This window comes from Leptonotus elevatus, chromosome 5, assembly GCF_054856555.1.
Source record: "Leptonotus elevatus isolate MCC_2025b chromosome 5, RoL_Lele_1.0, whole genome shotgun sequence".
NCBI lineage: Eukaryota > Metazoa > Chordata > Actinopteri > Syngnathiformes > Syngnathidae > Leptonotus > Leptonotus elevatus.
Window position 1 is genome coordinate 5,490,393 of NC_141243.1, and position 25,627 is coordinate 5,516,019.

Below are 25,627 nucleotides of genomic sequence, written 5' to 3' on the forward strand. Positions count from 1 at the left end.
GGTGGGAATCGAAGGGGGGAGAAAAAGCAATTAAAGTGGCAGTCAAATGGCAGCGGTGCAGCCGAGCATCAGATGGAGGCGGTTCCCCGGTTTAATTACACTTAACCCTCGCCATGACACCATGAGATGCGTCGCCATGACACGTCGACGCCAGTGACAAACATGTGCTCGGGCTTGATGTGCAAGCGAACGCCTCGTTCTGTATTTGCTTGGTCGTCACTTTAAAGCTTGTTTTGACTTCGTGTAGCAGTTTTGCTTTTCAGTTTTGTTTTCGTATTATTATGTAAAACAACAACAACAAACGCGAATGATATTTCGTCGATGTTTGAATTGTTTGTCACACAAACGAGTTCGCTTTGTGTTGCCCGTGACCTTGAAATGTCCAATGTTTGGACGGCTGTAAACCAACTGTGTCCAATTTTTATGCGCTTTAAGGAGAACAATTTTGCATCTGGTTGAGACGACCTCCTTTTTAAACTTGACATATTCTTCCGCACGGGTTCTTCGCCTGGCCCGTTCACACACTTTATTTGGTTTTATTTTCCTCTGACAATTACAGGTTGGCAAGCCTAAAAAAATTAAAAAATATATATATTAAAAAAAAGATGGGTATTATTACATTTGGAAGTGCAGCACATCATCTAAATGCAAGCAACCCCGGCCATTTTCAACTCGAGCTCATTCCCGTCCCATCTGCACATCAACCCCCCCGGGTCTTCGAGATGCTCCACCTGACAGTTGTGACAGGCAGGGAGGGAGGGGGGAGGGGGGGGGGGGAGCCAGAGACGGGGACAGAGGGGAAGAGCTGTAATCAGGAAGGTGATGAGGTATTTCTGCACTACAAAGACCGGAAAGGAAGAAAATCCATTTCGCAAGCGAGACGGGGGGAAGACTATCGGCAGTAATAAGGTTGCTTGGAGACTGAGACAACAGTTGAGGAAAGGGAGACAAGTGAAGACGTACGTTGACCAGCCCAGACAATAGGAAAAGAACAAGACAAGAGGAATGACCTTTTGTAACTTTTGAAATCTCAAGACATGTTGTATCCCACTTAGGCCCAACTTATTACAAGCTGATTTGGATCCATTTTTGGCTGATCAGATTTTTTGTGATAAAGCGATGAGAACGGGGGCCATTCTTGCAGGAATGCTTACCCATTGTATCAAATCTGGGTTGATATATGATAAACTGTAGACTCCTGGCGAGTGAACATGGGAACTGCAGACATGTCAAAAGGAAGCGTGAGAAAGCAGAGGGTGCGAAGGACAGTCAGGGAGACAGGCATGAGCGTTCACACGCCTGGTCTTTTGCCAGTTCTTTTTTTTTTTGCCTTATCAGGCGAGTCCAGACATGGGCGGGAAACATGTACCCACAATGCACTGGAGCTCATGACCATCAGCTTATGCACAATCCCTCACCCCCCTTTCCCATTCGCCCGGAGGTCAACTTCAGCCAGTTGTGAAGTCCGCATCGTATGTATGTTTATACAAAGAGGCAGCAATGACATACATGCCATTGTTTACATGGACTTTTAATTGCAATTTTGCACAGCTGATTTTAGATTTCAGATTTCAGTTCTGCATTGCCTCTTTGTCACCTCCAGGAGAGGTGTGCTTCATTTATTGAAAATAGCTATTAAATTTTTTTTATTATTATTTTTTTTTTAAAACAATTAAAAAATAAAATAATAATAATAATAAAAAAAAATAAAAATAGCTGAACTAGGGGTGTGAATTGCCTAGTAGCTTGCGATTCGATCTGTATCACGATTCAATGTCGATTAATCCCGATACGGATCTATAAGTCAATTATTGTGATTTTTTTTTTTTTTTTTTTTACTCAAATTTAGAAAATACTAATCAAACTTGTACATGTAGACTGTAAGATTTGTATGAAAATGTACTTCAGGTTTATAAACTGTGGTCCACCGCATTTAACAAACAAACAAATCCAATTTTAAGGCTTAATGTCCCATTAACATAACATTCTTCCATGCTTTAAGTGTGAAGCCTAACTGTAGTTAAGACATTTTGTTGAATATTTCCATCAAAAATTGATCTTTAAAAATCAATTTGGCTGCATATCAAATCGATACGAAAATTATGCGCTGTAATATCGCGATATCTTGCAGAATCGATTTTTTTTTAACACCCCTAGCTGACACCACATAATGATCATTTTTGTTTACTACTCGAGCCTACAGTTGTGCTTGAAAGTTTGAATACCCGTTGGTGCCATGCAAACTTTTAAACTCAACTGCAAATGTACAAAAGTTTAACGTCACTCAATGACGCAAAAAATGCTATGAATCGTCGTCAAAATTCACACACACACATCTTTACTCATGTCAACTGCAACCTCTGAAAAGAGCATTATGGACTTTATGAACATTAAGCTTTTTTGTCTCACTACGCAGCACGCTCATAAGTTTACATACCCGTAGCAACAACCGCATACCGCCATCTATGCTGTTGCTCGCGAATGCTTGCCATTCTTCTTTTTTTTTTTGGTGGATCAAACGGATAAATGATTAAACTGAGAATTACAGACGCCTATTTTTGAGCACTATGTCATCTCTAGCGAATAAAGAAAATGAAATCCTTTTTTTGATCTGTTCATTTACAATTGGGCACGAGTGCAGTGGCGCTAAATCACACAGCATCATATTGAGACGTGTTTCTAACATGTTGCACCTAAATACATTATTTTATTTATTTTATTTATTTTATTTATTTTATTTATTTTATTTATTTTATTTATTTTATTTATTATTATTAAATTTTTTTTTGTATTTTTTATTTTGCACCTAAATACATTAGAAGCAGCTTGTTGTCACCATGATGTCATTCTCGTGTACGTGACAACGTAGCCACGCGTTTAATACGGATCATTTTGATCCCGTTAGATGTGCAGCTGTACCTGAGATGCGTCTGACGTGTCGTTGTCTCACTTCCCTGTGAACGATGACCTCGGTTCAATTATTGAGCTGAGCTGATATCTGCTACTCCGACCAACGGTGCATTGTGCACTGACGTGTCATTTGCTGCCAATTGTCCAACCTTGATTTGCCTTTACAGACGAGTCAGGTGTCGTTTTTTTTGTGGCCAGTCTCATCTGAAGACCTCTTTGTGGCATGTGCGTGTCCATCAAACTCCCATTTAAGGTGTGACAGTCGTTGATGGACATCGATGAGGTGCTTGAGGAATTTGCAGACACATTTCCACAGCCAAAGGCTTTAAAGCAGAGACAGTGTGTTGCTTTTTTTCCCCAACTTGGCACAGGCATGAACTTTTATCATAAATGTCTTTAAAATTTTGTTCGAGATAGAGCTGGGCAATAAATTAATTCGATACATTGTCATTTTAAAAATGGAATTGTTGAGAATTTGAATTCTGTCTTTTCGATTATTAAAAGCTGTTGTTCTTATGTTATGTTACATTCAAATGTTTTTGTGCTTCACAAGACTTGTTTACAATAGCTACTTAATTGTGGCATAAAAAAAAAAAACTATGAATGTTAAGTAATCATTTAGAATCAATATCCATTATTGTTGTCTGAAATTTTTGCACAGGAATGATGAGACCTTTAAAATAAGTGTTTGTTGGGTTTATTAGATTAAAATCGATTAAAATCCTAATCGTCCTGAATGTTTGTAAAAATCGAGATTTTATTTTTGGGCCATATCGCCCAGTTCTAGTTCACGACATGTGAATGGGAACAGGGAAGATAGTGAGTGAGTGAGTGTGTGTGTGAGTGTGTGTGTGGGAGGTGATGTGGAAATGGAAATAATAGACTCCAGTGACTCCGCATCTAAAATGTGCAAAAAGGGTTTTTGTACCAAACATAATGTCCAAAACAAGTGATGTGTTTCACTCGCCAGACATTAATTTTTTGTTACATTTTTCAAATATTTACCTGCCTGGAGAAAAGGCTGTGTATCGTTACACAATACTGTCCATCTTTAACACGTAGATGTCTGCTGCTCAATCCCACAGCTAAGATAATAACATTTATTTCAAAAGAAGGCGTGTGTCAAGATCACGGACTTGTATATGATTGAATGAACGGGTTACGGAAGCGTTGTCAGTGTAGAGATTGACATAACACCTTTCATACATCTGGCGTGGGATCAATTTTTTTGCTAACGACCAGTTCAGGGCGCCCAAAGTCAGCCGGGTTGCGAGTCGAAATCGAAAATGGAATGATGGGGAAAATTCTGGGCCTCGGCGGAGGTGCGATTTCTACAGCGTGCCGCTCTATTTGCATGGTTTTATATAGCCTGGAGTGAGAGAAATTATGTGGGAAGTATTGAGTGGGCGAGGACTTGTTACAGCAGGTGGATTGATAATGAAGAAGTTGCATCCAAAACGGCAACAAGGAAGAGGGAGCCGTTGTTGCGCTTGTTGACTGGATTTTGGAAGTGAGCATGTGTGAGTTTTTCAAGAGCTCAGTTTACAGCCAGGTTAATGCCAATGACATTTAGCTGAACATTTAAGTAGTAGCAAACCTAAAAGATAAAAGCTGCAGTCATTATTATGGAATCAGGTTGTAAAATTAGCTTGCTTTTGGATCCAGATAAGAAGGTAAAGAAAGTAATACGGAAACATGGCAGTGAGGAGTGTGTGTTTTTTTTTTTTTTTTTTTTTTTAAATGCATGTTTGTTGCTGCGCTGATTCTTATTGTCTCATTAAGTAGGTAATGGTGTTGTCCTCAGTACATTTCCTTTGGCAAAGTGCTCACTTGACACCATTGATCCTTTCAGTCACTTGCATGCTAATACTTTTAAAACCCTGAAACTGAATGGGAGACAGAAAAAAAAAGTTTGCTGTTGCCTGAAGTGGAAAAAAAAAAAGGCAACAGACGTTTGGAATATATGAGTAACAAAATTGAACATATGGCCAACCATGAATATTTTGATATCCAATGTAATCTCGGGGATTGAATGCAATCCGTTCCAGCATGCTGAAATCATCGAAATCTAAAAAGTAACACGATCCCAGGTTTAATTTTCACTTTCACTTTTGTTAACTGTTACATACACGAATAAGGTAAGCATGTTTAGTATTAGAACATCAGCTGCAATGGAGCAGGGAAACATCCAAAAAACAACAACATAAAAAACGTATCGTTTTTGGGACACTAGTCATATTTAAAATAGAACGTATTTATACGTTTTTGGGAGCAAATGAGTTAACATTCTGTCACTAAAGCGTAGTCAAATTTACATTTTAGCAGAAAGAGACTTGACTTGTGCCAAGCTTTTCAGCGTGTTTCCTCTTCTTCAGTCAAAGTTAGCAAACACTTAATTGTTGCACATTTTTAGAAGATGATCCTGTGCTAGGTGTGTTTTTTCCTCCTGATCTGCTTGGGGAAATTATCATGGATGCCAATGATAAATCTAAAATGATGAACCTGTTGAACAGGACTAGGCGATGTTGTCTTAAAATACAATAAAATCACAAATTTCCTTAAAAATGTTTTTTAAATCAAATTCCTATAATTGATTCCACCCCTTCAATAAAAAGAAAAAAATGGATGGCATTAGTCAAAAGTTTGAGAAAGCGTTTCTTTAAAAACAATTCCAGGTACATGCCAGCTCAAAAAAAGTTCACCACAAAATCTAAGAGCAATTTTTTATCCCGATCATGTGTGTCGCCGCTCGCATTTTCAAAACGAGCGAGCGGTGCAGCATGCGTGTACCCCGTTTAAGACGGTTATTGCACAGTTCCTCTCGCCGCATCCTTGGTGTGGTGGATTCTAATTGTGGTTTCTACCTGCCGTTGCACCTGAGTTCCTCCTCATGGATTCATAATATTAAACCTTATGCTCAAGTGTGTTTGCGACTGGATATTAATATTGTAAATGAAGTCAAACCCATTTAGCAATTATGTAACTGATTGCATAAAAGCACGGCCATGACATTCTATGGTTGCTTTCCGAATGTCGGAATTAGTGAGTAACGTGCAAATTCCTTGATTAACATTGGACTACATTGCATATGGAAAAGCTGTTTTTTTTTTTTTTTTAGCTATAGTCACTTCTGAACATTGCCTGTAAAGTATGTCGTGCATTATTGTTACAGCGCCATGGTGGCTCTTCAAGTGCATGTCAAAGTACAAATTCAAAATGTCTCAATTGTAAAGCCGTCTTTGCTTCCCCCCTCGTCGGCCCACTAATTAGCGGGCGTTTGTGTTTTTTCACTGCAGGAGATTTTTCTTGCTGAAGTAATGATGTGTAAATACAAAGCATTTAATGTATCATCTACACTTCCTCTTTGTCTAGTTCGAGGGCAGACACAAAGCCCCGCTGAACGGACACATAGCGGGAAAAAATATTCATCATCTGCGAAAGATGTTGTTTGCTACGAAATATTTATTTCCCTGCAGTGATCAATCACATGTTTTTTTTTTAAAGATTGTTTGAAAGATGTGTCAAGACCAACCCTCAAGGTTATTCATACACAACTCACCCAATAGCATTTTTTGTTTTTTAAACACTCCACTTTGCTATAATTAGCATCTTTTCCACCAACCCAATGGGAGGCTTATTGAATGAGTTAAAAAAAAAAGGAGCAGCACACTTTTTCTTTTTACACTACCTTTTATGAATATACAGTATTTTTCATGATATAGTCCTTATTTAACTCATTCGCTGTTATTGACGGTTATAGACGTCAAATATTAATTTGAAGTATTTCTATTAGTTTAACATTTTCTTACCCTTTTGTTAACAAGAGTAAGAAAACCTAAGCATTTTTAATTGTACTTTTAGAACAGATATAACATTTGTGATTAATCGCGAGTTAACTCGTGAAGTCATGCAATTAATTACGATAAAAAAATGTAATCGCCTGACGCTCCTAATTTTTAATAATCTTTTCTTCTTCTTTTTTTATCACATCAGGCGATTATTATTTTGTTATTGTAATTAATCGCATGACTTCAATAGTTAACTCCTGATTAATCATGCATTTTATATCTGTTCTAAATGTACAATATTTTTTCTTCTTCTAGGTATTCATACTCTTGTTAGCAAAAGTGATAAACATTTAAAACTAATAGAAATAGTTCAAATGAATTTTTGACGTCAATAGCCGTCAATGGCAGTGAATGAGTTAATATAAGGATTGGCTGGGATAAGATAACTGCACGAGAAGGTCAAAATATTACAAATGAAGCAATTGTACATGTTTATATATTTTATAGCCAGGTTTTATAGTTTCTTTTTTTTAAATACCATACAGTACTTTAAAAAATAAACCAAACAATGCAGTATAACAATATTTTTTTTATACATCATTTTATTTAGGGAGGTGTGAGTATCGATGCAAGGTATTGGGATTGGGCCGATACCCGTCCTCATTTCAAGATATCGGTACTCGCGACAATTAGTGGATCTTTTACAGTCAAAAACTAGAAATTAAACTTTAAGGGAAAATGCTATATTGGAATATATAGATTTTTTTTCAAAATTATCTGCTTTTGTTTTTTGTTTTATTTTATGATTTTGATTAATTTATTGATTAATTGATTTTGATTGATTGATTTCATTTGGTTGTTTTTGAGCAGACCAAAACAAATATAGTGGAGTTTGAATGTCTCGGAACTTGTACAATTCGGACTTCAACCAAAAAATCGGAGTAAAAAATGCCTCAGAGTTCGAACACCCAAGCAAATCAAGCTATGCCGAACGTACCTTGAAAACGGGTAATTAGAAATTAAAATAGGAATTTTCAGTTTTTGAGCTTGGGAACGGATTAATTGCATTTATATTATTTCCTATGGGAATTTTTTTGGGGGAGGTTGAACAATTCGGACTTTGAACACTTCACAGGAACGAATTATGTTCAAACTCCGAGGTACCACTATATCAAATTTTCCAATAAGCCAAAGAGCACAATTCATTAAAAAAAACAATCAGAAAATTATCAAAAAATCCATAACCACCAGTATAAGGCAAGCTCAACATGTGCTGCTCAAAAAAATGAATGGGAAGAAGAAAACCTACTTTTTGTATCAAAAGTACTAGTAGTATCGACATTTGGTATTGGTATCAGTGATTACTCAAGAGTTGAGTACTCGGCCTGGTATGGTGTCTATTTTTCAACAGACATCGGTGCCTTGACGTTTAATTCGCCATTAATCAGTTCTAGCCATTTCAAACTGAGCGTGATTATCTTTGCGATGGTGGGAATTCTGATGCAACTTCGCCTGACGCGCACATGCATCATTTAGCCTTTTCTGTCTCTAAATGCGTGTCTCACCGCATGCATGTATAATACATATATCGGTCGCATGATTTGTCCTCATTACCCGACCGTGCCCGCGCACATCCAAACTGTCCAACACGACAGTGAATTTAGGACGGCGAAGGACGCAGAATGAAAACAAAAGAGAGAAACCACGGTTTGAAAAGCTGCCTTCAATGCACCGACACAAAGTTGATTTGAGTCGTGAATTTAGTGAGAGGAAATGCGTGAGCGTTATCACGAGTGTCACGCTCAGCACTTTACATAATATCTCCAGTCTCACCTGACCGCTTTTAACGTTTGCATTTAATCCGGAGCCCACAGGAGCCGAACAACCTTCATACCGACATGCAAACACGCACGCTCTTTCTCTCTCATGCGCTCACTTTGTCTCACACGCACGCACACACACACGCGCGCGCGCGCTAACACGCGGCTTACATGTATAATGAATCATTGTGGGATTAATGAACTCTGTTTGCGGCGCAATTAGAATTCCATCTTTGGCGCAGTCGCGGCGAAGCTGACGTGGCGTTCAGTCACCTCATTTCGGTGTCCAATTGGGCTCGTTTTTATTTCCTTCATGTATTACGATGAGTCTAATTACCATGGTGCCATATTGTCTCGCTTGCCGGCATTCATGGTTTGATGAAATGCTTCCCTTATTAGTAATGGATAGTTTAATTTGAGGGTAAAATGCAATTCTATTGTCATGGAAAAAAGTCTTTGTTGCTTTAAATGATACTCTGTGAATTTGCTCACAATGTTATTTGCTGAGAAAGGAAATCTGCTCATTAATGTCGATTCTTGGTACCAGCACAATTGAAAGTCAATTTGGGATGACGGGAAGGTTATACTTAGCTTTCAGGACAGATTGTGGCACGCTTGACATGTGACATTAGCTGCAGCGTAACGACACAACTATTCTTGACATTGCTGAGGGGATCATAACGTTATTTATTTCATTTTTTATTTATTTTTTTAGAGAGAGATGTGAGCTCTGACCTGAGCTGGTGAAAGGATAACACGCACACTGCGGTTTTAATTTTGCAGACATGCCAAATACAAGACAGGTGCGACAATCGGTTTCGCTCTGTTGTTATTTCATGTCGTTTCCGACTGCGTTGCATCTCAGGAGCCTTCGACAGCTTTGCGCTAAAAACGCAACAAATCATTTTAATGAGACTTGTTGTCCCCCCCTCCCATTTCCTCATCTGCCTGTGAGGCCGAGCTTTATGATGATTTACATGACAGACTTGGCTGGGAGTGTGCGCAAACGCAGACTGCAGATTAATAGCTTCATTTCATCATTCTTAAAGAGAAAAAAAAAACATGCACTTCATCCAATGTACTCGACAAAGTTTGTAAACCTGCTAATCAGGGTTTTGTGGGATTATGTACAGTACTTTAAAGAATAACATTCAGAGCTGCCAAACTGGAAACAAATTAGAACCACCACACGCCATTTAGGGACACTAGGCCAGTGGTTCTCAACCTTCTTTTCAGTGATGTACCCCCTGTGATTTTTTTCTTCTTCCCCCTAACCAGTGCAAAACATTTCTGAACAAAAAACATTGTCAGATTTTTTTTAAACTGTGGAACTCTCTTTATGTTTATGTGGTCTCTTGAACTGTTTGGAAATAAAACGATGCAGCAACAACAACAACAACAAAATAATAAAAAAATATTTAATTATAAATAAAGATTTATGCACATAAACATTATTATCATCATTAAATGTTTTCCTTTGGGCTCATAGTAAAGCTCTGTTCTAAAAAAATAAACAATGAAGTGAATTTTAAATAAAGTTTTCAAGTGATTGACAGGTGAGTCGAGGTGGCATATGACAAGTTGGGTCAAACCATTCTGGTATGGGGGAGATACTGGGTTTTTAGGACACTGAAATTGAATAACGTACTAAATATAAAATGTTTTTTAAGAACTTATATTTTTCTGAAATATTTATATATACATTTGAAATATATTTTTATATTTCACGGACCCCTGGAGTGCTTTCACGTACCCCCATTTGAGAACTACTGCGCTAGTCGACTAACCAGGTTCACCAGTATGAAACCTTTTTTTTTTTAACTCTTCAGGCTGAACTATTTGTATCCAACAGGTCATTAAAGTGTCAAAATCAATTAACTAGTCTGCTTTATGAAATTAAAAGCGCTCGTGCTAGCTACTAGCACTAGCATGTTACAACAAAAACAACAACATTGTCGATTCATCACTTATTTTCGTACACTCTAACAACAATTTCAACTTTTGGGCTGCTGGGAAAATAAAATAAAAGACCTTAAGGAGGGTATTTGGAGAGATCTCTAAATTGAACATTTTAACCACCAGATCTATTTTTAGCCAGATCTAGCCACGGTTAGCGGCTCACATATATCACGATCGGATAATGGTAAAATAATTTTTACCATCTTACAATGACACCTTAATCAAAATGGTCAGAACACACTTTGGTAGACTTTGTTGTTTGGAAATCCTTTCGAGTTATCTTTGCAATTCCGGACGCTTATTTGTCCGTTCCCACGGACCCGTGAACGGCACACAATGTGGGGCAAATGACGTCATGTGAATACTTCTTTTCACATCTTTGTTCGCCCTATTTTTGCACCCATGAACAGCACACGTTTGTGTGTACCATTGTGAAGCGGTTTGTAAAAAAAATCCAAAATGAAAGTAACTTGTAGAAAGCAACACGACCGCTCCTGGCCGCGAAATTGTTTGACCCACCAAATGGCTGCCGGGTCGATAGGTGGAGGTCGGTGACGTCATGCGAATACGATGTGTTGACAGAAACATATATGTAAAAGGAATAACAGGCCGAGCCCGACCTAAATTGAAACCTAACACTTCCTTGTGCTCACTCGCTAGCTCCAGCTGCTAATAACTATCTAAGATCCCATTTCGATGAACTCGGTCATAGAAGCATCAAGCAAAGCTTGAGCTCAGCTGCATGTCTCAAACTCTTTAACTTCCTCCTCATTAGAGACGGCAGAGGGGGGGGGACTCAGGTGTAAAATTGACCAGGTTGCGCTAACCGCTATCCACCCCATCTCGCGTGAGGCAATGCCATGCAGCAATTCGGTAACTATGCATAATGCATAATACATTTCCAGGCTGAATTCCCTCGTGGTCGCAGCAAATGCACGTCGATTCAAACATGGCGCTTCGCATCTTTCTGAAGCTGCTTTTGTGTTTTGTAGCAGAATCATCTTTATTATTATTTTACATGAATTATGTGCTTTGTACAGTGTTAAACAAGGAATGCCATTCGGTGCACCTCTGGCTAATCAACTTGAGCATTAGTAATAATTTGATACTGATGATATATATATACGGACTATCCGAAAACAGTAGACACTTCCTTTTTTTTCTATCGTCTCATTTGTGGAGACGTGAGCCAATTGACCATGTGGCAGTTTTTGAAGCTTCGGGTTATTCAGAGGCTTTAAGCGGAAGATGATGCCTGATGGTCCTTGACTCTTGCGTATTTTAAACAGCAGTTATCGGATGCACTTGTGTCTTGTATCTATTCATTTGACCCTATTAAGGTAAGACTAACAAGGTATTCCCTTAAACAAATTTACACTTCATTAAGTTTCAAAGCAGAGTTCCTGACTACCACAAACACTGACTGCCTTTTTTATTTTATTTTTCTAGGCTTTGCAGAGAGGCTGATGGACAGGAATGTTGAGCATAAAATTGTGTGGTTATGCAATCAAGATAAGGCGCAACCCTGTGATTTTGTGATTGTCATGTAGAGTCTTCACACAGCTGCCATTGTTACTGGTCCGTTACACAGTCACTTCGATCAGTTCATCGATAGCCCATCCTCTCGGTACCAAGACTTCTTTTTCGTACATCCTCGCCAGAATGTCATAATGCAGTGTTTCCCCACACCATGTTAAAGTTATCAAGAAAATGTATAAAAAAATAAATAAAAATAAAATAAAAAAATATATATATATATAAAAAAAACGTATCGCGACCAGATATATATGTTAGTTCGTCGTCACTTTGTGGTTCGTGAGGCTAGAGAAGATGTAGTAACAGGCTATGACTTGGCTGTGGCGATGACTTGGCTGTGGCGATGACTTGGCTGTGGCGATGACTTGGCTGTGGCGATGACTTGGCTGGGGCGATGACTTGACTGGAGCGATGACTTGGCTGGGGCTATGACTTGGCTGTGACAAAGACTTGATGCACGAACTGCCACACATAACATAGGCAATGCACCCACACCGACTGGACAAACACAACAGACTAAATGCACCAGCACTAATGAGACACACCTGGGGAAGGGAAGACACAGCGAGACAAGGGAAGACACCAGGAACACAAGACAAAAAACACCAACCACAGACAAAAACAACAAGAACGACCATGTAAAACAAAAACCCAACCCCCGCAGGACCGTAACATGACAATAAGTCAATTGAGCAACTTGGGATATTTATTTATTGAAAAAGCACTTTTAAAAAATTACAGTCTTATTAAAAATCTCTTTTCTGATATCCAACATTTTCGAATGCGCACCATTTCTAACCGGGTATATAAAATGGTGGAAAAAAATTAAAAATGTCCCTTGAAAAGAGCATGTACCGGTATCATTAACGTCAGACATACTTTCCATTGGACCATTGGGTAGAAATAAAAACAGGCCACTTTCCCCCATATTGCCATTGCAACCCATTGCAAAAGCAACCCTTTCAAAGAGGATTAACATTTAACACCAATGCTAAACGAGGAGAAATCTCAAGAGGAAATATTTTATGTTCATCTCTGGTGACTGATTCACGTGGGAGGAGCTGGTAAATGCTGAACCCTCTCGAGCTAGACACGGCTTTGACAAACGTGGAGCTCCACACAATTAAAAGGAAAGCCACAATTGTCTTGTTTTCCGCCATGCAATAATGCAACATAGTATTCTGTCCTTGCTTACTCCAAAATTAGGACTTTTCAATTGTTGCGTCATCCCGTTCAGTCACAGTCAGTCAGGCAAGAGAATGCCACTGAAGTTCACTAACAGAGAGCCGACGTCTTCATTCCTTCCTCAGCGAGTTCCACAAATAAGCAGAAGTCGTACAAAAGAATAACGAGGAGTGTGAACCAAAGACGACACCTGTTGACAGAGACTGACGAACGTGAAAAGACCATCCGTCCATCATTAGTATCAGTCGTTTCTGAGAATCGCTGTAGGATGAAATGTTTTAACCTTTTATTTATCGTGATCATCGTCGTTTAATGAAGGCAAATGCGAAGAGTCATTGGAGCTGGCTATGCTGCCTGGCTTTTTCAAATATCACCTGACATTTGCAATCATCTTTAACTGACAGAAGAACAGGCAAAAAGTCACACCAATCAATCTCCCTATTGACTTTGTTTACATAAGAATTCTGTTGCAAATGATATGGAATTAGGCTTTCTTGTAATCACTGTTTATTATTATTATTATTATGCCTTTTTATGACCTTCATGCTCTGAAACGTGTGTATCCTGTTGAAAATGTGACTGAAAATATAGCACTTTTCGACCTTCAAGGTATTCAAAGCACTTTAATAATATTTCCTCATTCATCTACTGATGATGCATCGGGAGCAACTGGGGGTTTAATAACGTGCTCAGGGACGATTTACCATGGTCACAAGGACTCAGGATCGAACCCTAGAGGGAGACGATCATTCTACCACTTGGGCCATGCCACTTGAGACAACTTGCTAGGGGTGTGCCCCAAAAATAAATTCTCATAAGAATCACGATTGTCATTTAGAACGATTCAGAATCGATTTTAAATGTCCCAAAATTGATTTTATTTAAATTATTTTATACTGTCTTGCCCTTGTTTGTGTGTGCCTTTATTGGGAGCGCTGTTCATGTTGTACCCGATTTGGCCGCTTAGGGGCTGTGTGGTTCCGCGCGTTCTGATACACTTTACAGTTGTAGCCACATTAGAGAGTAGAAGGGAAAAGTCACAATCAAGTTCTGCCAATAAAAGTTGTTTTTTTTGCAGTGTAGGAAGAGCATATTACTTGCAGTCATGTTAAGATGCTTCTCTGTATGCATTCCTGAAGTGTTTTGTATGAAAAGTCGCTCTTTTGAGTGATAAAAGTGCCGCGAGTAGCGCGCTAATTAGCGTTAGCGAGTCAATGGCACTTTCTATTGTGCGTTAGCCTTGAGCTAGCTACGTTCGGGGAAACAAAGTGCGTTTGCATTTAAGTGTGTACTGTGTGCAATTATTTTTCGTTTTGTGTGTTTAGATTTACAGTTAACCTCAACCGGAGCGTAATAAACGGCTTTGATACTGTAACAATAGCATTGTTTGAGCTAGCTACATAGAGTAGCAGTTGTGGTTGCACTGTTTTTGTGGAAAAAGACACTTTCCTTACAATTAAAAACTTCATAAATGTAAATAAAGAACGAAGACATTTTAATTTTAATTTGTCCATCCTGTCTCTCAACCCAGACTGGAGTAGATCATGACGATTCTTTGCACATCTATAAATTGAAGCTCGAAATCATTATCAATCAAATCATTTTGAACCCAAAACCGGCCCGAATCGGAAATCGACTCTGAATCGAATCGCAGACCCAAAAATCGGAATCGAATCGTGAGACAGTCGAAGATTCCCAGCCCTACAACTTTCTGCTTGAACACCTTCCTTTGTCTTTGAACATTGACGAGATACCGGGAGCTTACTGGAGTTTTGTGTTTGTGCACGAAATAATATGCTAATGCTAAATATTACGTCATGCCAGATGAGCGTTCTCTTCTACACATGACACAACAAAGAATATGTGCATGTAGCTTAAAAAGAAGCTATTTATCCGCCGTTCATTTCAGAACACCCTTTCTTTTCCCTTCCGTGTGTGCATCTCCTCCAGTTGTTCCCAACGTCTCTTATGTCTTTGATCGCGACTGAATTGATCATGAGTCATCCATTAAACGACAAAAAGAAACCAACAATGTGTAATGGAAAAACAAGAGGGTGGCATCACGTCACACTCACCGCGCCACCGCCGCTGTGCTGGTTGACAACAGGTCAAAACGTATCATCTGCCTCGCACTCTTGGCCCAAGACGAAGCGTCTTCCTTCTGCTATTGCTGTCAGGGAGGAGATGTCGCACAAAGACGGGTGATGATGCTCTGCGCTGCAGAAGAGTCTATCTCAGCTTTTTTTTTTTTTTTTTTTTTTTTTTTAAACACTCTGCTAGATGTCGCTTCTTTTTAAACTCCCTATTCCACATACACACTCCAAAATCCCTATGGACTCTAGTGCAGAGGGTGCATAAGAGGCAATTTCACAGCACTTGGCCTGAACCACCTCGTACCCACACACGTGTACACACACTCATAGCAGAAGGCTGATAAAAAGAAAATCGCTTTGTCAAACAGATGATGATCAACCTCCCCTTTCTCCATCCTCCCTTCTCTACATATTACCTTTCCTTCTATTACACTTTAAGTGCGCTGACCCCACCCCTCCAACCCCGTGACTATGACCCCCTGTCGTCGTCCCCCCATCACATCCTGTATCACAACCACGCCACTGTCAATTAGCTTCTGCTTGGCCACATGCTCAGCTCGGCTTAACCAAAGCCTGTGGGAACGAGAGCTGCTTATTTTGTCCCTGGGAAGATGGGTCCGACACGACGGCAGCTAAAATAAGCAAGCGGCTCATTTACGCGTGCACATTCAACGCAGCCGCTCATCTGCATGCGTGCACAGCGAACACTCGCGTATGGAGACATGCGATCTTCATTTGTTTGGTATGTTGCATCATAACGTGGCACACCCTCTTCAGGTATTCTCATCGGAGTGGAACATTATGAACTCATTTGCTCCCCAAAACGTATCAATACGTTCCATTTTTATTGTTTTATGTGTCCTAATAAAGACGTATTTATAAATTGTTTTAATGTTTTTTTTATTTATTTATGCTAGAGCACACAGAAAGCTTTGAAGCAGCCTCTCAACTGCACAGAATGGTTGAAGCAATGGTAGTTATTACAAAAACGGCCAGCAGGTGGCAGCAGAGCATAAGAGATCAACCAGGGCCATGTTGCAAAGAAGCTCTTTTCCCCAGTGTTTTAAACAGATTTGAGAATAATGATGGAATTCAGCTACTTTCTAATGCTAATTGCTGCAAACCAGAAACAGATTGAAATATACTTTTTTTTTTCCTGGTGAAAGAAGAGATGAATCTTTCTGTTTTTAATAGCAATAGAACAGAATATTCTGCGGGCCTTGCAAAATCAGTCAAAATCCAGTAAAGTGTGAAGGGAATTGCTTCAGTGAAAATGGCTGGGAGTGAATGAGTTAATTGGACCAATATGAATTTTATATATGATCTGCATGGATAACTTATTTGTTGGTGCCATAAAGCTTACAACAATAAATATATGAATTACAGGCAGAACATTTGACTGCTTTACAATACTTTGTCCTTTAAATTTGTTTAACTTTACAACAGAGAGAAAAATCAGCAAAAACGTTCCCATTTTTTGCTTATTTCATCATTCTAAAAGCAAAATCATCAGCCATTTAAATTGTCTGGCCGATTAAATGGTCAGACCCTAATTATTTGCAATTTTTAAATCCTGCTCTTCTCATGGATCTCCTATTTTGTGCGGTTGGTCATTAAAAAGATTACCAAAAATATTTCACACCTCTTCACCTAAACCCGGTACAAAAAGCCTACTAGAAGAGCTGAACTTTAATTGAGGTCAATCAGAAGCACTTTAAAGGATGTCTGGTGTGTGCTGACGCCCATGTTTAATGACCCTCTTGAATTTTTTTTATTTTTGACTGATTTATTTTGGTTTCATTTTGTTTAATCTTAAAAAAAACAAAACGTGTTATTTGAACAAGGGTGTGTAAACTTTTTATACCTGCTGTATATAGAGAAACAGCGACGTGTGCTCTTATTCATTTGACATGAGATTGTTCATTGCTTTTGTTTTGTTCCTCTTTAATCTTCAACATAAACTCGCAGCTTTACAGATGCAAAATCGGCTGCCGGCAGACATTGCGTGGTCGCGATGTCTGCCGGCACATACGGTGCCATCGGGCAAAACGGTAAGAACAATGAAATCAAAGTAATTATTGCCATACTGTGCAACTAATTTCCCTGAGGGAAAAAAATGAGACTCCTATTTAAGGTGCAGTGATTATTTCTGTGGAAGAAACACACATCAATTAGTTGACAAGCAGCATCTGTTCGAGAGGAGCGCATCTTTTCAGGCAATAAGTCACTTCAAACAAATATAATGGAGCATATCAAAGAAATACTAGATAAAGTGCCATTTCTGCGGGAATGCTGAAAAGCCGAATGCTATTAACTGAAACTGCTAAGATTTCAATGCATGTTCTTAAATCATTTCAGTGAAATTATAATCCATTTCCTGATATGATAGTCAGTTGGCATACATGTTTATACGGATATATTTGCAATGTACAGTCGGAGGTGGGATTTGAACCTGCGACCTCCTGGTTACTGGACAATGCACTTTACCAACAGTTCAGTTGTATGTATGGAAGTGGGAGTGGAAAGTGGGACTTGGAAAAAGTTCAATGTCAGTCACATTGAAAATGAATGGGGGAAAGTTATATACGGTATATATACGCCGGGAGGCGGGAATTTTTGATCCAAGTTGAAATGCGAATGGTGTAAATCAAAAGTATTATGTGGGATACTAAATGTGCAATAAAAAAAATTCTAGGTTTTCACACTTTTGTTAACAAAAGTAGAAAAAAAAGTAAAACTAATAAAAAAAATATATATTATTTTACGTTTATAACCATCAATGCAGTGAATGACGAAGGCGATTACAATTTTTTATTGTAATTAATCGCATGACTTCACTAGTTAAAACACGATTAATCACAAATTTTATATCTGTTATAAATGTACAATAAAGATTTTTTTCCCTAAGTTTTCATACTCTTGTTAACAAAAGTGGGGGGAAAATGTGAAACTAATTAATTTTTGACGTTTATAGCCGTCAATGGCAGTGAATGAGTTAAAATTTGTGTTGCATGGAGTTAACCCCATTTTAAAAACCATGAACTGCTCTTCTATCCCTCGTTGATTGGACTGCATTGCACCGTATTCCATAAAATTACTTTATGCTTTTGATTTGGAATCAATTGTGCAGTGTTCCCAATGCATTTCTATTTATGGAAATTAAATCTACCCTTAGCGGTTGGGTTTTACTTCCTCTTTTTTTTCTTCTTTTTTTTTACTCTTGACACAACTGCAAATTGCATTCTTCTCACAAGTGCTATCTTAGAGTGGGGACAAGGATGAAAGAAACAGAGAAGAATTAGGATAACGCAGTGGGAGGGGCATGGCGGCAGCTGAGTGTGATAGAGATGGCGGGCGAAATAGCCTCGATGGATAAAATTACAAGCTTGGGAGAGGTTCATGTCAGTTCACTTCTGTAAGTGTGCGTTTCAGAGCAAGGGGAAAACAAACCAGCGTATGTTCTCCTTCCAGCTAGATTTGACTCGTTCACGTTTTCCTTTTTTTTTAAGGCCGGATTTATACTTCCATGTGCTGGAACTGGTCCACTTGTTAATACAAGAACCCCAAAGCCACAAGGCTATTTTAGCCAAGAAGCTTGACAAAAGTCAAATTGGGAAAAAGGCATAAAAACAACGTCCTGGTTGAGGAATGAGGTCACTGGTGAACAGACACAAAAGCTAAAGGAGTTATTCTCAAATATCACGCTTGGCGAGGATGTTAAGAAAATAATGAACAAAACAATGCATAAAACAAGTTCCCAGGAGGTGATAACGACGGCTGCACCACAATAAAACAGAGGAATCATACTCAATAAAGTGCATCATAACAAGCTTACTAAGTGCTTCGTTTGCCTGATTTAAACCACGATTTTTGCGAGGAAACAAAATTGATTTATTCTCAAACGTAAAGACAAAGCATTTCATTTGACAATTTACGCACATTTATTGCAGTCAAACTTGCGTTAATGGTGAAAACAACAGTAACTTATTTTTTTATCCTAATGCTACTTGTCTAAGAATGCTATTCGCTTCCCCTTATATCAATGTTGTCTTCTATGATCTCGTGCTGCCACTATCGAATATTTTTAGAATTGATTAATCAATCGATTATTCGATCGATTAATCTAAACTAATTGATTCATTTTAATTTTACATTTAAGTGTATTACAAAAGCATTTTTCTCCTGATTACAGTTTATTAACCAGTAATTGGTGTTTATTTTATACGTCATATTCAAATAGAGATTAAAAAAGGGGGATTGCTGTAGTACTATTTTACCAGTTCGGCCATTGTTTTCCTTGCAAATGTCTTATGTTGTTTCTCATCTTTATTATTATTATTTTTATAGCATTTTATACTCATCGCTTAGTACACTTAGGAGGTTGCGGGTTAGAATCCCACCTCTGACTGTACATTGCAAATATATCCATGGCAATTATGCTAAGGGATATACATGTATACCAACTGACTATCGTTGTTGCACTTTTCCATCTAAATGAAAGGGGGGTACTTTCAGATAACACTTTTCCATATACAGTAAATGTCAACGTTCTTCACCCCCCCCCCCCTCGGGTTCAAGTGTTCTTTTTATTCATTTATCTTTCAACTACAATTAATACTTTGTAATTTTCACGTAATTTATCTTTCAATTTACGTTATTAGCATTCAGCTATTAGCATTCAGCTATTAGCATTCAGCTATTAGCATTCAGCTTCCAGCATTCCCACGCAATTTCTGTAGAAATTGCACTTAGTCTAGTTTTGATTAAACTCAGAAGATAATCAGTCTTCTTTCATGGATGACTACAGAAATCAATGAACAAATACTGTTAATATGTTGAAATCAGAGGATTTGGACAATATTAAATGTAAAAACGGCTCCAAACCATGACTCGATGATTAACTAATTTACTGCCATTGACGGTTTTAAATGTCAAAATATCATTTTAACTATTTCTATTAGTTTAACACTTTTTTTTCTACTTTTGTTAACAAGAGTATGAAAACCTAGACTTTTTTTTATTGTACATTTTGAACAGATATAGAATTTGTGATTAATTGTCGAGTTAACTTTTGAAGTCATGCGATTAATTATGATTAAAATGTTTAATCGCCTGACGCCCCAAATTTTTCAACAACCATCTAGTCAGGTGATTAAAAAATTTAATTGTAATTAATCGCTTGACTTCACTAGTTAAGTCACGATGAATCACAAATTTGATATCTGAACTATAATTTTTTTTATAGGTTTTCATACTCTTGTTAACAAAAGTGGGGGGAAAAATGTTAAACTAATAGAAATAGTTCAAATGAATTTTTTATGTTTATAGCCGTCAATGGCAGTGAATGAGTTAAAATAGTTGTCGATTAATTGCGATAATCGATTACTTGTCGATTAATTGATCAATTTTGACAGCTCTACTTCTATCCATGTCATCCATAATACACATCTGCAACAAGTCAGAAACACAGACCTTGACGAGGTTGAGCCGTGACAGACTCAGCCAGTCGGGCTGTTTGGCACTCGGGTTGGGGAGGAGACTGATCAGTTTGGCAACGGTTAAGGGCTGGCTCAGTGTGCACCCTCAGCATCGTCAACACACACACTAATACACTCATTATAGCTTCCGGCAAGAATCATGTGTCAAAATGCTACCCGCAGTCTGCTTTATGAGGGGAAGCCCACAAGAATGCAGCCCGGCACAAAATCCAGGTAAAATGACACCTAAAACGTGCTTGCTCGGATAAAGATCGACGTGGTTTTTTTTTTCCCATAAGGTTGAACAAAATTGTGCTCTTTTGTTGATGATTGTGTTTTTTACATTTTGCTCCTTTTCGTTAACCGGAATCTCAATCTTGCACTATTCTGTCCAAATGTTTACTTTTGAGGCCCGTGTTTTTCAACCAAAGACAGATAAGCTCTAAATCGCATTTTTATTATATATCTTTTAGCTTTTAATTCTGGTGTTTGCTCTGCCTTATAGATTGACTGATTTATCTTCTTTTTTTTTTAATTGGTTTTCAGAATAGGTTTGTTAGTTTTATTTTTTTTTCAATTATGTTTTTTAATGATGCTTCATTTTAGTTGATAAATACAGAAGGCGGGTCATGCTTAAAAGTAGCTGGGGGGGGGGGGTACTAAACTGATAGATTAGACTGTTGATATGCTATGATTTTTCTAATAATCATAATATTGAGTTTCTGCATATGCTTGCTGGTGCGGCTCACCGAGTCCAGTTTGGTCACAAGGGGCGGTCGCTAACTTGCTAACCTTTCACTTCGTTGCCTCCCGACTCTGGTGTTAGGACGAGTGTGCCGACATAGGTTTGGTCAATTCTGCTTTGCGGTGGGTTTAGCGGTGCCGCGGTGTGACGGGGGTCAGTCAGGCGGACGCGGCGTGTGTTGCTATAGCGGCGGCGGCGGTCAAAGGCTTGTACAAGCAAGTCTAAGCGCCGCTGGCTGGGAGATGAGCAAGCTCCGCTCTCCCAGAACGAACAGCAGGGCAGGACCTTTTTGTTGCTTTGCCTCCTCCATTTTCTGCTTATGGACATCCAACCCTAATTTCAACGCAATTATAGCGATGCAGTGCTGGTCTCTTCTGTCACTTCCGTCACATACTGGTATGGCCGTTCTCCCCTTAAGACATTTCCAAGCAATTTGCCTCAGTTTACGACAATTTCCGACGATGACAACTTCTAATCTGATCTAAGTCACAAACCTACACTAATGCAGCTGAAAGGTCAAATTACAGTCGATAAAAGCATGAAAACCACCTCTAGGCCATCAATATAAATCAAATGGAAAATAGTAACTACGGAGGTAACTCGTGCTTTCGTGTGCTGCCGTACAAACCTTTTCCATTTTTTTGCGTTTTCACTGCATGCAGTTTGTAATGTTGATATGTTAGGGCCACCATAAACTGACGACAAGCTCTAGATGAAAGTAATCAATATGCACACATGTTCATGTGGCAGGTTTTTGTGATAAAAAAGAAGAGACTATATTCAATCATTTCAAACCTTTTACCACCATTAATGTGACTTATGTGGTGTTTCCCTCAGTTTGAGTGATTTTGTTACAGTCCAGTGAAACCAAGGTTGAACCTTTTCACCATAACTCTTAAAAGACTCTTAAAACTCAAAAACCATACCTGCAGTGAAGCATGACGGTGGCAGCACCATGCATTGCTCTTCTTCAGCTGGAACGGGGGCCTTAGAACACAGTGGAAAGAATTATCAACCGTTAGTTGTAGTTTGGCGCAAAATTGTAAAGGTTTCTGCTACTAACGAAACAAGCAGACAATAAAGGCAGAAAAAGACTACTAGAACATATTCACTTTATTTGACATTAATCAGAGGTGTTTCAAATGGCGGCAGGTGTATGCTCTCTCCCATTATGAGTTTGAATATGAATGATGAATTCTGAACGCAGTTGCATCACAAAAATGAGGGTGTGCATACTTTTGCAACCACACTATTTCACTAATTTTCAAAATATTTCTGATTTTTCTTGGTATTTTTTTTTATATCGCAAAAACTTTTGTGTCTACTCTGTAGTTTGTCTGTACACACAAGTCAGAGCATTTACCAAAACAACGATGTAATGTTGATTTACTATTTTAGTTGTGCTATTTTATCATTATATATGGTGAGTTGTTAAATTAAAATGTTTATTATTGTGGTTTGTGTTCGATTTTTTTTCTCTCCAATATTTTTCCCTCACAATATGAGCACCATTGTATTGAAAATAGTGCTCAGTATGACACAGTTCAGTTCAACAGCACTGCTAAATGCAGATACAACAATAAACACATTTTAAATTGGATGCAGTGCTCTTAACATGATAGTTCTACTGTTGATGAACATCTTTTTCCCAATCTCTTATTTTGTTCGTGTATTCACTTTGCAACCAATTATTAAAGACGAATTATAAAATCCCATTGTTTCGTACTTTTACCTTGCTTGCTTATATCACCATTCCCACTAAAGACTGCTTATGGCGTATTAAAAGTAAGTGCAACTGAAATGCTTAGCGCAGTGTACTTTTCTTCCACATGTGGTATGATGGCTCCCTCGCATGCATAATGATACTCATATCTTATTTTCTTTCATGGATTTCATGTATTTGGGATTACATAAACAGATGTATATCAACTCTAATCCTGTGCCGCAAGCCTTCTATGTAGCGCCGCCGTGCACGTGTGCAGCAGGGTAATTGGCCCTTGCGTGTTACTGTCACTCAGACCCGCTGCCAACACGACGAACGCATGCACAATTCCAGCGTGACTGCATAATGCTGCCGACTTAATTGTATGTTGTCTGCACACACCTTCGGCCGCATAAAGACTATTTGCATTTTAACTCATTCACTGCCATTGACGGCTATAGACGTCAAAAAATTCATTTGAATTATTTCTATTAGTTTAAAAAAAACCTAGGTATGAAAACCTAGAATATATATATATTTTTTGTAAATTTAGAACAGATATAAAATTTGTGTTTAATCGTTAACTAGTGAAGTCATTTGATTAAATACAATTTTTTTTTAAATTAATCGCCTGACCGGCCTAATTAAAAAAAAAAGTGTTAAAAATAAGGGCCGTTTAATCGCATGATAATTTTATATATATTTTATTAATGTACAATAAAAAAATTGGTTTTCATAAAAAATTTAATTAAATGAAACATTGTAAAATAGAAATAGTTCACATGAATTTTTGACGTCTATAGTCGTCAATGGCAGTGAATGAATTAATGATAACCAATACAAGGGCTCTATCTTTACAGTTCATGTTGACACTCTGAGAGATGTATTCCTTTTAACCATTTGTTAATTATTGCGGATCTGGAATGTAACTCATTGAGGTAACCAAAATATTACACACGGCTCTCGTTATGATAGTGCCGCAAATTTCTTTCATATTTGGTATGATGGCTTCCTTGCATGCATAAAATATCAGTAAGCAGACGCACTTTGCTGGCTGCACATCACTTAGCAATGCAACATGGACTGACATCATTTACTGCCTCAGTGCCTTTAACATCCGGTTTTTTTTTTTGCTCCTCTCAGCCAGTTTGGAACATGAAGCATTTATGTCAGAGTGTTTAAATTATATGTGAGGCAACTTTTATGTACAGTATGCTCTAAATAATGTCCTGATGTTTTATGGGTAATTATTCACACAAAAAAGTCCCATTTGCCATTGTGTGAGCATTTCCCAAAAGCCATTTTCAGGTGAATTCGATTTTCTTTTTCCACTTTTTGACACCCGCTGTGCCATCAACCTTGATGTTGTGTTTTTGTGTCCACAGGCGCAGAAATCATGGATAGAGAGAGCGTTCAGCAAGAGAGAATGTGTTCACATCATTGTGAGCGCCAAAGACCCCCATAGGTAAGGAACACATAAAAAAGCATTTTCCTATGTGGGGGACATTACATATCTCAGAATATATCAGAAAAAGAACTTAACAAATGTAGGTAAAGTAGTTGCTGCTTGCAAATTATTCAAGGGAAGTCGACCCCAAAATGTTCTTTACAATATGTTCTATGAAGCCCCACTAGTTCGCATTAATATTCTGTTTGTGTAGCAAAATCCAACCGGGGCGGCCATTTTGTATTTGCTGTCGACTGAAAATGACATTGCAGTTGTTCATGGCTTAGGTAATGACCAATCATGACTCGGCTTCAGAAAACAGGGGAGCCGTTATTGGTTGTTACCTAAACAACCGGGATGTCATCTTCAGTTGACAGCACATTTCAAAATGGCCGCCCCCTGAGATGGATAAAAACCAGTGGATTTTGACGCTTAACTCCTATTTCACAAACTCAATATTAATCCAAATAGGCTAGTTGGAACACATACAACATATTTTTGTGAAGAAAATTTGGGTGTTGACTTCCCATAATAGTTTTTGTACATAACTTTCTAAAAGTTATTTACGTTCACCATTTTGCGCACAAAGGAGAAATCAAAACGACAAGCCCAACATGAGTTAAGAGTTCTCCGTCTGCTATAATTTCAATGATGGGTGTTCTCGCTTCAATTTCTCATTCTCCTCTCTCACCACACTCACACGCAGTGGTGCAGGCAGTATAAAACGGCAATGATGATGAAAACTGAAGTAGGGAAAAGCTGTTTTTCACCCCCTCAGCCGTGTTGCCCACAGTTGTTATTTTACACAACCGCAGCTTGCTTATAGCAAATTGTCCCAAACCAAATAAACATAACTGTCACCTGTATGCTAGCCTGTATTTACAAGTTAATGCAAAGCCTCTGCGACTGGCAGACACATCCTTTTGCATCATTGCACAACTGAGAAGTGGCAGAGCCATAAGCAC

The 25,627-nt window shown here is 38.3% G+C and overlaps 1 protein-coding gene across 1 annotated transcript in view; it reads left to right on the top strand.

The window, feature by feature from the left end:
• Nucleotides 1-25,627, top strand: part of trpm3 (transient receptor potential cation channel, subfamily M, member 3) — a 152,519-nt gene that overhangs the window by 58,230 nt on the left and 68,662 nt on the right. Inside the window, 1 exon segment of the mRNA XM_086075100.1 lies at nt 24,601-24,680. Coding sequence (XP_085931226.1) covers nt 24,601-24,680 — 80 coding nt within the window.